This window comes from Silene latifolia, chromosome Y, assembly GCF_048544455.1.
Source record: "Silene latifolia isolate original U9 population chromosome Y, ASM4854445v1, whole genome shotgun sequence".
Taxonomy (NCBI): Eukaryota; Viridiplantae; Streptophyta; class Magnoliopsida; order Caryophyllales; family Caryophyllaceae; genus Silene; species Silene latifolia.
The window spans coordinates 445838044-445851253 of record NC_133538.1 but is presented as its reverse complement, the minus strand read 5'-3'; the positions used below and the strand labels follow the sequence as shown (position 1 = coordinate 445851253).

The 13210-nt window shown below is 37.5% G+C and overlaps 1 protein-coding gene across 1 annotated transcript; it reads right to left on the bottom strand.

The window, feature by feature from the left end:
• Positions 1-4403: 4403 nt before the first annotated feature.
• LOC141632734 (protein FAR1-RELATED SEQUENCE 4-like) lies at positions 4404-8962 on the bottom strand. The gene is made up of 6 exons (XM_074445250.1): positions 8737-8962; positions 7745-7771; positions 5741-6306; positions 5302-5495; positions 4604-5023; positions 4404-4497 (listed from the first exon to the last, which is right to left on the bottom strand). The coding sequence occupies exons 1-6, from the start codon at positions 8960-8962 to the stop codon at positions 4404-4406; spliced, it is 1527 nt and encodes a 508-aa protein (XP_074301351.1).
• Positions 8963-13210: the final 4248 nt, after the last annotated feature.

Genomic DNA, 13210 nt, shown 5'->3' with positions numbered 1-13210 from the left:
TGACTACCTGGACACAAAGGGCGACGTGAGGGTAACTGAAATGCTCCGCTATCCTGTGGTAAATGTGAAGTTTAAATGGCGAAACGGGCTTCCGTATTTGAAAGAGTTTGTATCACTATGACAACCGTCTCCAATTTTTGGGATATGCAAACAAGTCTTCTTTGCTCAACAACACATTTTATCGGCGGGCATGTGCTTCCCAAATTGCTGCATGTTTGCTCATGGCTGACATCAACAAAATACGGGCTGAATTGTTGGACGTTGTTGAAATCTTCAAAAAATCAAAGAAAACAATCTGGCCTGATATAGCTGCAAGGAGGGAAGCCGCTAGAATGCTCAAAGGGAAGGCAACGGAAGATGAATTGTCAGACAAAGAACCACCTATTGAGAATGAACCGAAGCCACTCAACACCGAAATGCATGTACTTCGTTTTAAAGTGAAAATCAAGGGATGTACTCTAAAACAATGTTACTTTAACAACGTAATAGTGGTACATCATAGAAAGTGGAACATATTTTGGAATATTTTGGAATATATTACAAATAAGTTTGTTCTTTATAAGAACTTATTATATGCGAAATTCATTAACTATGTTATTGTAAATGATGTGTGATTTCAAAAGTGAAAAGAGAAAACATAATTTGACGTTTTGAATTCTTCACTCTTGCAGCTGTTATAACTGCACTTCATAGGGAAAACGAAACATGGGTTGGATAAATTTCATGTCTTATTTTGTCTTTTGGAATTCAAAAATTAACTGTTTTTTTAAAGCATTTAATTTTGAAAACAGTTTTTAAAATGTTAGTGTTTTTTTTTAAACAAAAAAAGTCGAGACAAAATGAAAATAATGTTCGTAACCTTTGTGATAGTAATAAATGAAAATTATAATAAAATATTTTGACGCTTTGAATTCTCCACTCTGTGCAGCATTTATAACTGGACTTAATTATGGGGAACATGCACGTGGTTAACATCAATCATCATTTAAAAACAGTTTTCAAAGCAGTTAATAAAAGTGGTTTTTAAAGCAATTAATTTTTTATTTAAAAAAAATAACTGTTTTGTTTTTCACAATTATCTATAAATAATCTCATTTTAAAAAAACACAATTATGTTCAGAATAAAGACGGTTTTGACGCTTTGAATTCTACAATCTGCAGCAGATATCTTTCTAAAACAGTTTTGCACTTTGTTCAAGTGACATTTTTCAAGGCAGTTATTTTTTTTATTTTTTTTTTTTAAAACTGTTTTGTTTTTTTCAATTATCTATAAATAATCTCATTTTCATTCAACATTTACACTTCATTTTCTAAACAAAAAAATAAGCCAAGACAAATTCAAAGGTTTTTCATGTCTAATTTTTTTTTAATCTTTTGTAATATTAAATATCTATAAAGATTATGGATGGTTTAATATTACAACTGTTGCTAAAATTTCATTTATTATATGACTACCTTGCTCTAATTGAGGGAAAACAGTTTATGTTTGTTTATAAATAGATTTTGTTTTCTCTAATTTAGGGAAAACAATTTATTTTTCTGTTTTAATAGGTTCTTTTTTTTTGTTGCAGCAAGAGAAAAATGGAACGAATTCAAAGGAAACTAGAAGACACCAAGTTTGAACTGGAAGAAATGACAAGGCATAGAGATTCATTACTTGAGCGGAGTTATATCATCCGATAGTAAGGTAATAGAAATGCTAGAACGAGTACAAGTGCTTGAAAATGACTTGAACAATCAAGCTCATATCAAGTTTCGATGGCGGAAAACAAGTGTATTGGGAAACAAACTAGAAGAAAATAAGTCAAGAAATACACCGAAACCGATTTAGACCGTCAATTTCTCCTTGGTGTTACAGCTATTAGGGAGTCATATGCTAAACTCAACCCTTCGATTAAAAGGAAGTGGCCTCTTGTTGTCAAAGCTATTGAAGAGATGGAAGGTTACAGGAATAATCTGAAAAAGGAGTTGCTAGAGGGCTTAAAGCGATGTTCATTCTCCTCCCGTGAATAAACGACTAAGAAGGGAGTAAAAGATTTAATATTTCCTTTCTTGTTACAGTTTATATGCTTTGTGATGACTTATATTTAAGTTAACTACATCATTCATTGTTTGTAAGTATTTCGTTTTTAATCTGTGTTTGTAACACTTGTTTTTAATGAATGACATCTTAATTCGGTTAATTGTCCAATTTACTATTAGAATTGTGGTATATTAAATTGAACAACTATTATGTAACTATGTTTAAAATTGTCAAAAAAATGCCCCTAAAACGGGACGGAAAAGGGTTTAGGGTTGTATTAGGCGGCACCGCTTCGCGGAGCCGCCTAATCCAACCCTAAACCCTTTTCCTTAAACAAAGGTTGTTCGTTACAACACTGTTACAGTAAAACCAAACTAAACCCTAGGGAAGGACGAGAGCTAACCTGTCGTGGACGGGATTTAAATTTGGGGAAAAACACTCCTAAAACATACGACAGGATTTAGATTTGGGGAGAAACGCTCCTAAAACGGGACGGAAAAGGGTTTAGGGTTGGATTCGGCGGCACCGCTTCGCGGAGCCGCCTAATCCAACCCTAAACCCTTTTCCTTAAACAAAGGTTGTTCGTAGTAAAACACTGTTACAGTAAAACCAAAACTAAACACTAGGGAAGGACGAGTGATACTCTGTCGTGGACGGGATTTAAATTTAGGGAAAAACGCTCCTAAAACGTACGACAGGATTTAAATTTGGGGAAAAACACTCCTAAAACGGGACGGAAAAGGGTTTAGGGTTGGATTAGGCGGCACCGCCTAATCCAACCCTAAATCCTTTTCCTTTAATAATCGTGGTGCAAAAAAACCAAAACTAAACCCTAGGGAAGGACGAGTGATACCCTGTCGTGGACGGGATTTAAATTTGGGGAAAAACGCTCCTAAAACGGGACGGAAAAGGGTTTAGGTTTGGATTAGGCGGCACCGCTTCGCGGAGCCGCCTAATCCAACCCTGAACCCTTTTCGTTAATAAATCGTGGTGCAAAAAAACCAAAACTAAACCCTGCAAAAGGACGGGTGATACCCTGTCGTGGACGGGATTTAAATTTGGGGAAAAACGCTCCTAAAACGGGACGGAAAAGGGTTTAGGGTTGGATTAGGCGGCACCGCTTCGCGGAGCCGCCTAATCCAACCCTAAACCCTTTTCCTTAAAAAATCGTGGTGCAAAAAAACCAAAACTAAACCCGAGGGAATGACGGATGATACCCTGTCGTGGACGGGATTTAAATTTGGGGAAAAACGCTCCTAAAACGGGACGGAAAAGGGTTTAGGGTTGGATTAGGCGGCACCGCTTCGCGGAGCCGCCTAATCCAACCCTAAACCCTTTTCCTTAATAAATCGTGGTGCAAAAAAACCAAAACTAAACCCTACAGAAGGACGGGTGATACCCTGTCGTGGACGGGATTTAAATTTGGGGAAAAACGCTCCTAAAACGGGACGAGAAAAGTGTTTAGGGTTGGATTAGGCGGAGCGCCGCGGAGCCGCCTAATCTAACCCTAAACCCTTTTCCTTAAACAAAGGTTGTTCGTAGTACAACGGTGTTACGATAAAAACCAAAACTAAACCCTAGGGAAGGACGGGTGATACCCTGTCGTGGACGGGATTTAAATTTGGGGAAAAACGCTCCTAAAACGGGACGGAAAAGGGTTTAGGGTTGGATTAGGCGGCACCGCTTCGCGGAGCCGCCTAATCCAACCCTAAACCCTTTTCCTTAAACAAAACAAATCATATAACAAATCGTATAACATTTATTCTTTGTAAAACTTAGGAAATATGCTCCTAAAATGGGACGGAAAATGGTCCTAAAATAATATTTATTCTTTGTATAAAATGTTGTAAGTCTTTGTATAAAATGTTAACTATGATGTAGGAAAATTGAATGACTTTTTCTTTGTGACATGTTATTGCCACATCAACACACAATTCTACTTTTTATTTTTACTGTGACATATTATTGTCACAGCAACACAAAATCCTACTAATTATTGCTAAGGTCACAATGTTACTGTAACATCATAACAATATCAAACTTTTTTCTTTTTTTTGCTTTCAGCAGCTACATCGCCTATGCGAAGAGGGCATGTTCTCTGTCGTGGGTAACTCTTTCTTTGCAGTATGCACATAGCCTCTTTGGCATTTGCTTTTTCAATGGCCTGTTGTTTAGCCGACTTCAATCTTTTTCGCTTGCCCTTGTTGCGTGCTTGTTTCGGAGGGTGGATAGTGACTTCAGACGACGAGCTGCAGCCCAACAGCATCTCCATCTCTTGGTCTTTTGTAAGCGGTTCAATACATAACTTCTGCCGGATTTCAACTAGGAGGGATGCTAACTCTTCCGTGTGTTCGGCGCAGTAAAGTTTTGAGAACACCAACTATCCGACGGAACTCGACCATACGTTGCATAAATGATTGTTATCAGACGTAGCCATATATGAATCCTCAATGACATTCCCATTCGAATCAAGCCTGGAAGTAAAACAACAGGTTACTGTTTATCATGGTGACAATGTTACTATAAGAAATTATGGTTACAATGTTACTGCGTGTGTGTAATAATGTTTTCGAATCAAACTTGTTCGCTGCGTGTGTGTTATTTAGCCAACGATCTACAATGTACTTGCTTGGTATTCGCCCAATTCCTTTGCCCTTGTACACCCACACAATATGCCTGCAGAGTAATCCAATTCTTTCGAGCAGTTTACACACTCGCATCGCATCCGTGCTTCTAAGGTCCAACCTCACCTTGAAAATTCTGTCTGTCTCAGCATCGATTACATGAATTATGCACACATGCTCCTCTTTCTCAAAGTCATCAACACCACATGAATCGGCAGCCATTACTTCTTCTTGAAACACCTTGAACACAGCATGTGTGTATATAATAGCGCCATGCTTTTCTATAGGTAATTCTGTCTTAAGCTCAGGGAATGAGTGGACGTTATAATCATCGCACCTTTGTGTATAGCGCCGCTTGGTCCATAGTGATTTGGAACTGGTTTTAATGCAACAAGGATTCGGCAACAAATTATTTATGTATCAATGAAACAATGGAATCTTTGTAACATACACTGTTCCCAGTCTGTAAGGAATGAAAAAGAGTTGTTTACCTCATCCAAAATTCGACCAGTGTACCAAAGTGATTCTCATAGCGCTTGAAAAAACGAATTTGTACTTTCTGATCGTTGTGTTGTTCTTAATATGCAGCCCAAGGCAAGGTCATGATGGTAGACAGGAATCCAATGGTGTCTGTCGTCGAACATTGTAGTCAACCAATCATTATCTTTCAGCTCGAAATCTGAAATGACCTTCTGCCACTTCTCTTCGAACTCCGACGGCTCCATATCAGGGTCCCAAACAACAACGTTGAAGCGAGCAAGGAAGTCCGTGTCTCTGCAGAGTGCTGAACCAACTTTGTCTGTGATCTTTTGTGTAATATGCCACATACAATAACGATGCCTATTTGTCTTGAAAATGAAGGAAAGCACTGTTGTATGCAGTCATAATGAAACGACAAGTCGAACGTGATATTGACCGGTGATAGGGAAAGAGCAAGTGAGTAAATTATATGTTAGTAATTTAGTTACTGATAACATTGTTATTGAATAACCTTGTAAAAGAGGAAGAGATGGAACAGTGGTAGTTGGAGTCAGAATGTTGTGGTACAATAAATTTAAGTAAGTCTGTTACAGTAACATTGTCACACTATTACCTTCTTTATGCCAGGGCATTGATCCGTGATCATGAACTGCGGCTCTTTTTGTCCCATGGCAGTCAAGAAATGCTGAAAGGTCCATTGGAAGGAGATGTCATCCTCGTGTAACATGAGACAACCGGCAAACAACACCGACTTTCTGTGGTGATTAACACCTGTGAATGGTGTAAAAACCATATCATACTTGTTGGTTCCGTAAGTAGGGTCGAAGCTCACAGCATCCCAAAAGAATGAGTAGTTTCTAATACATGTAGCATCAGCCCAAAAGAACTTTGTTAGACGGTTTTGCGGATCAACATCATAGGCGAAGTAGAACTGGGGTTGGGTCACTTTGAGTTTCTCGAGTCGATCGATGAAAAGGTCAGCATCTCTTAACCCAATGTAGCACTTGATATCTCTTTGAAAGTTCTTAAAATCTATCAATGTAGCACCAATATTTTCATACCCATTGACAAGTTCCTTAACCTGTCTAAAGTTCAATCCAGCGCCAATATTCAACTTGGAGTTGTCCAAGATAAGCGTCTTCTGGAACATATCAAGGGATCGTGAAATCTTATCGAGATCTGTTCGAGACGAGCAGAGGTGAGACGATGATTGTGGACTTTAAAACTCGTCAATCATATTTGGGCCATCAAGGCCATGTAGAAGGGCAAATCGACGTACGCTCGGCATCCAATTCTTGTGATTTTAACTCGCCGTGTAATCTGTACTAGTTGTGGACGAACCATCACCCATATTCTCATCATCCTTGGTTCGGGGGATTTGTTTGGTTTAGATTCCCGAACCCTTGACGGTTCCGGACTACGAATTTTTGGTGTGCAACACCACCTCGTAGTGTTTTCGCATCTTGTGCTTCCGAGGGGTAAATCCACATGCCCGAGCATAAACCTCGTAGAACTTGATTCCAGCCTCAAGGGAGGCGAAACCGCACCAATGGTAGGTCTAAACTTGTGCTCAACCACACGCATCCAGCGCTCACCTCCATTAGGCGTGTGAGATAGAACAAGCTGATTATTTGGTTGAGGATTGGGTTGCTTTTGGACAATTGGCGTAGAATGAGGTTGAGTGTGATGATTGAGTCTCATAATACAAAAAGGAAAATACGAGTATTAATGACCTGAAATACAACGGTGGTATTACAAAGAGTAACATTGTTACTGATAATACTAGTACTATGACAATGTAGTGACATAAGGATGGACGGGAGAACGGGAAATATGCGAAGAGGTGGACTACAATTTAGAACAAGAAACTAAAGTACATTGAAAGCAATGAGAACAAGAGGACATCCGAAGTGGTACATCATATGTTATATGTGCAATGGAAATGAATATATGTGATTGTGTTACAATAACATTGATATTGTAACAAGTCGAGCTTGTAAGCATTGACAATGAAACAGGAATATACGATTGGGAACGGGAATATACAAGACATGAAAAGAGGTCAAATATAATGAAATTTGACCGAAATTGAACGAGAAAATCAACAAATACAAGGATATTTGACCTAATATTTAAGACAAAAGCAACTACGAGTATAATCAAAGGAAAGGAGACCGTAAATTGAAGTAGAAGTGAACGGATTTCATTAAAATTGAAGCAAACAGAAAATCGATTAACCTAAAAAACTGAAAAGCAACAGAATAAAGATAAATATAATCAAAATTGACGGAATGTGACGATAAAGCAACTGCGATTGTAAGCAGAAGCAGAGGAGAACGCAAATATGAAAATTCGATAGGAAAAACTCAAATACAAGAAGATTGCACCTAATATTTAAGAGAAAAGCAAATACGAGAATAATCAAAGGAAAGGAGACCGTCAAATTGAAGTAGAAGTGAACGGATGTCATTAAAATTGAAGCAAACATAAAATCTATTAACCTAAAAAACTGAAAAGCAACGGAATAATGAAATTACAATAGCGAATGATCAGCGACATAGAATCTAGATGAAATCGCGAAAAGGAAAACTGAAAACGAAAGGATTACGGAAATTACCTGTTTGCATGTTAATGTCGGTAGAATCTGCATCCATTGTAGCAACGAGAACTTGGAAAACACACGAATTTGATTGATTTGTGAATGAATTGATAAAAGCGAGTAAAAAATAGGAACCTAGGGTTTGTTTGCTTGATTCAGAGGATTATTTTGACTTAGAGAGAGAGATAGAGAAAGCGAGGGAAAGAGACGGAGGAGAGAGAAAGTGAAACTGAATTATGAGGGGGAGGTTTGAATTCTTAGCTTTTATACGTTTGTTATAATTTCTGAGATTTAATCTCAGCCGTTGATTAGGAGTAGATCTAATGGATGAGATTAAAATGCTAGACTCACCTAAGATACCTAGACTCACCTGATGCAATTTCATATATGTATCATATAAGTATATGCATAATATTATATTAGTATTAATACTAGGTTAGGTTAGGTTAGCTAATTATTATTATAATAATATAATAATATAGAAAATAACATAACTATTATTATTATTATTATAGTTCATCTTTATCAAATTGTTGTCATCTTTCCGCGTACTAAATAAATCATATCCTATTATTATATCGTAGAACATAATACCGAGTAATTTTATTACAAATGTCTATTAATATAATTCTTTAGTTTAAATCCAAAAGAACGGGTATTACAGTCTTCTCCCCTTAAAAAGAACTTCGTCCCGAAGTTTAACCAGAAATACTACAAAAGCCTCTATAACATTCATACAACAGAGTACCATTCAACTTATGATCATTGTAACACAATTAACCATTTATTATCAAATTAAACCAACTTATCAAAATGCATCACACAATAAAGTTAAAACACGGAAATGTATCTTAAAATAAACTCAAAACATGAGGTGTCATATTCTACCCCCCTAAAAATAAACTTCGCCCCGAAGTTTTAGAACTACCACTACTTTATTAAAACTAGTAACAACTTAAATACTTTTAAATGATAAGACTCAAATCCTTCTAAAAAAAAATACTAGTTACCCTTCTTCCCATTCCCTTGTACTGTACTACCTATTTCAAATGTCTTTCCACCATTACCCTGATCACCTCCATTGCTTTGCCTATTGTTGTAGCTCTTCTGAGTACTCCATTGCCCTGCATTCCTATTTCCCCTAATACTTGGTACGGGAGTTCGATAACCCTCTTGGTTCCTACCTTCATTACTCCCCCTAAGTGCACTCCTACATTCTAAAGCTCTATGCCCCATTTTATTACAGTTAAAACACCTCCATCCTCAAACTGGAATCTGGCCTGAGCCTCCTCCTCCACTTCGTGTTGCACTTCCACTATAACTAAACCCTTCGGGTGAAAAATGTTTAGATTGAGTATTATTTTTCTTACTACCCCCAACTACCTCACTTGATGACTCAGCCTTTCTCTTCTCACTCTTTTCCTTCTTCTCCTCCTTCTCCCTCCTCTTTTCCTTTAACATATCTGCAATCCTCTCTGCGTGCCCAGCTCGTTGATAAACATCATCCATGGTACTTGGTTGACCAGCTGCAAGCCTCTTCTTAATAGTGGTTGTTAATCCCTTTTCAAATCTGAGTGCCAACATCTCATCACTAAAATTCAAATCAGCTACATACTCTGACAATTCCATAAACCTGTTATAATAAGTCTCTACTGTCATCTCCTCCGTCATCTTGAAAGAATCAAATTCAGCTCTCATCTTACTCCTAATATGTTCTGGTACAAATACAGCTCTCATATTCTCCTTGAAACCCTTCCAAGTGATAAAAGGTTCATCACTCTCCCTCCAAGCTTCCCTTAAGACTCCCTTACTACAATTCCACCACAAACCTGCTTTTCCTCTCAAATAGTAAGCATCTTGATCTACTTGCAACTCTCCAGGACATCCTAGCAACTCAAAAAGGTTGTCAAACTCCCTATGCCAATCCCCTAGTAGAGATGGTTCACCTTATCCGTCATATTTTGTCGGATTGAGCCTTGCGATATTAGCACTCATTTTTGCTGGATCCTGAACTGACCCCTTAGCCTTCAGTGCCGCTGTCAAAACCTCATTCATAGATATCAAACGGTCTATCTCCTCTTGGGACATGTTAGAAGGTGTAGGTGTAGATCTCTTTGGAGGCATGGTTCTATAAAATAAAACAAGACAACGTAAGCTTCTACCCGAGGAAAGATGGCTTAATATTATAAGTATTCTTTACTCACAAGGATAAGGTGTGGTTAATTATATCCTTTCTTACCCCTCTTTAGGTCCTCCCGTCATTATTCCCACCTCCCAATTATCATAGGTTAAGAATTGATAAAACTTTTATATTAAGCTTTGGTAAAACTCGCGTTTTTCGGAAATCAAAATCAAGCTATAACTTTCAAAAATATCTACATTAAATAACCGTTATACTCTATATTGAGTTTTTATACTTTCCAGAAAATATAAAGAGTTTTCAAATCATGAGAAAAAGTATTAAGCCCAAATCTCGAATAATCATTTCATAAAGATGTTTATAATTTAGTGGGTCGAAACAAAAACTGATCAGCAATTTGTCAAAAACTTGGGTTAACATGTAAAAATCACTATTAATTGTCAAAAATTTACATTGCAACGTGCCTTATCAATTTAGAAACATATTTGAGTCTTTTAAACAGTGGAGTTGGAATTAAGCAAAAATATTAAATAGGTATTAAATGAGAAATTTTACAAAATTGTTTGTCGAAACAATAACTGCACAGGAACATTCTGACCACTGTCCACTAAATTATTTATTTCTCCCAAACCATATAACTTTTAAATATGAGACCAATGACGTTGGTAAGGTGACTCACTGGGTTATCACTTATGAAAGTTTCAACCTTGTATGAGGAACGGAGGTCAAATGGCAACTAAATCAAATAGGGGTAAAATCTGACGGAATAAAGTTCAGCTTTAGGTTCCTTTTACTAGGTCACAAGCCCTCATTAACACCCTCCTACTCCTATATCAACACAACTTGGTCAATAAACTTTCACACACGACTAGTATCTACTCTAAAACATTCATATCACAAGTTTAATCATTTCATAATAATTAGTTAATCATTTCATAATATATTTTAAATAACATGGCTTTGGGATTCACACAACCGCATATCACTAGACGTGATTCTACTATCACACAACGTCAAACCACATAATTAATATCAATTTATAATCATTTTCATGCTCATGATCAAAACAATCCAACATAAAATCCTCATTTCATCCATTCCACTCCCCTTAACATCAAGGTTACGTCCCATAATTTCAGTCATCAATGAAAACAATATTCAAACAAGGCAACCAAAACTCCTACGACAAAATAAACAATATTCATTTTAAATTACCCCACTCTTTAATACCTCTCAAGGGAACTGGTTCAAAACTGAAAGGGCCAGAAGTTTGGTGTGAGGGGGCCCCTAACTCATTCCAATCCTTAAGTGGGCTCCTAACAGTTTCTACCCGGGTTCATTTTATTAGACACATCCTATGTTCATTATTGTTCATTGGTTAGGCTTGAGGATCGTTTTTGTTCTGATACCACTTTGTAACACCCCCATTAATTCGGGAGCCTTTAGCTAGACATTCCCAAATAAATAGGACTGGTACCATCTCGGTTTCCCGAGGTAGTAGATAACAAAGCCCAACTCACCAAATTACTTTAAATAAAAACTTTAGTGAATAGTTGTTTTACAATTTTAATCAACTAAAACTTAATATAAAAGTAAATACATCTCGCAGCGGAAATTAAATAAGTGAAATAACTATATATGTGATCTAGACTTCATCTAAGGTTCCAAGTTTGGCTCTCATCCCAATGCTCCCAAGTCAGCTAATCTTTAGTACCTGTCAAATCTGCTCCCCATAAAACGGTTCACCGCAGGTGTTCCCGAATACACAGTCAACCACGAGGTTGAGTAGGAATAAACTAAACAACAATAATAATCCAACCAAATTAGATATCCTTCAAGTTCTCATCACTTCATTCGTACAACTTACTTACATCACTGGCAGTAGCACAACCCCCTGAACACCGTGCTATGCTCAACTCAACTGGTAGTGGTATTTTCATACCATGCTCAACTGGCAGTAGTACCCTCCGTACTGTGAACAACTGGCAGTAGTAATCACTTACTATGCACAACTATCATTGGCATTAGTAATTACTTACTATGCACATCTGGCAGTAACGATTGCTCGCTATGCACAACTGGCAGTAACACCCTCCGTGTTATGCTCAACTGAATAATCAACTCTCCAACAATCAAATACTCAATGACAATCCCGTCTTACTGCTCAACCAACATCTTAGCATACATAATTACTCTATTTCCAATAATAAATCACAATACTAACCTTAATCTCATAAATCGTCACAATTAAACATTCATTCACTTAACAATAAAACCCGAGTTGAGTAGGAAATTCCTACCTGAGACGGTCGCAAATCCAATAAGCCAAATACAAGCAACAACAGTCCCTTACGAAGCCGAATCTACAATATAATAAAATGTGTAAATTAATAACTAACTACTATTTGCTTTATCATTATATTCTATTCTAATTAAATTATTAAGTAATTCAATTTACTTATTTAAATAACCAATTCTAATCCTAATCAATACATGGACACAATTCGTACAAGACTCATGTCACACCCTACAATTTACAAAGAACGTACCATACTAGAGCAGACTTTTGAATCATCATTATCACCATGATGACAAAACATATCACCATGCTCGTCACTTCTAAGACCCACGCAAACCCAACCATCCACGCTCACTCTCCGGACAGCCACGCACAAAATAACCATGACTCGCACCATAACCCGACTACCTACGACCCAACTGCCAGAACGCTCGACAACTAACTCACGGACATCACTCTTATCCCGCCCTAGAGTACCCCAATCTACTTAGAGAGGCCGAATCTAAGACCAACGAACATGGAGCTCAAAACAGCGGCCACCTCGTCGTAACACAACAACATCGAAGCAACCCAAAGGACTGACCCACATACTCCTTATAAGCATAGTAAGACACGGTATAATAATCAGATTCTAACTTGGCCAGCAATATTCGTAAAACGACCGCAACCTTTCGCCGTAACGGTTCCAAAACAGAGTATCTCTCCCCTGCGTCTAGCCCAATCCCAACCTCTTTTAAGGACCCTATAATAGTCTTTAACTACACACAATATTAGACGGTAACATCGACCTTATTAATGAATGACCCGTATATATCAAATCTATCAATCTATACAATAAAAGAAACGCCTACGAACGAGGAAGATGATACCTTTGCTAGTTAATAAAGGGATGATGACGGGAAGACAAGATGAAGATATCGCGGTGATAATTTATATGTCGACTACCCTCCCGATGTCTCACTCGTCTGCGCCGTCCTCTCACAATCTCACCTTTGTTTTCCTCCGTTTGCTAAGGGGATTTATTTTAAATAGGTTGTTTACTAGA

Excerpts from the sequence above, each read along its gene's own strand:
- LOC141632734 (XM_074445250.1), bottom strand. The coding sequence starts at position 8,962 with ATGGGGCATAGAGCTTTAGAATGTAGGAGTGCACTTAGGGGGAGTAAT. Across the intron at positions 5,496-5,740 it reads AATGCCCTGGCATAAAGAAG|ACAAATAGGCATCGTTATTG; the intron begins GTAATAGTGTGA and ends TTCATTTTCAAG. Across the intron at positions 5,024-5,301 it reads GAGCTGAAAGATAATGATTG|TTCCAAATCACTATGGACCA; the intron begins GTTGACTACAAT and ends CATTAAAACCAG.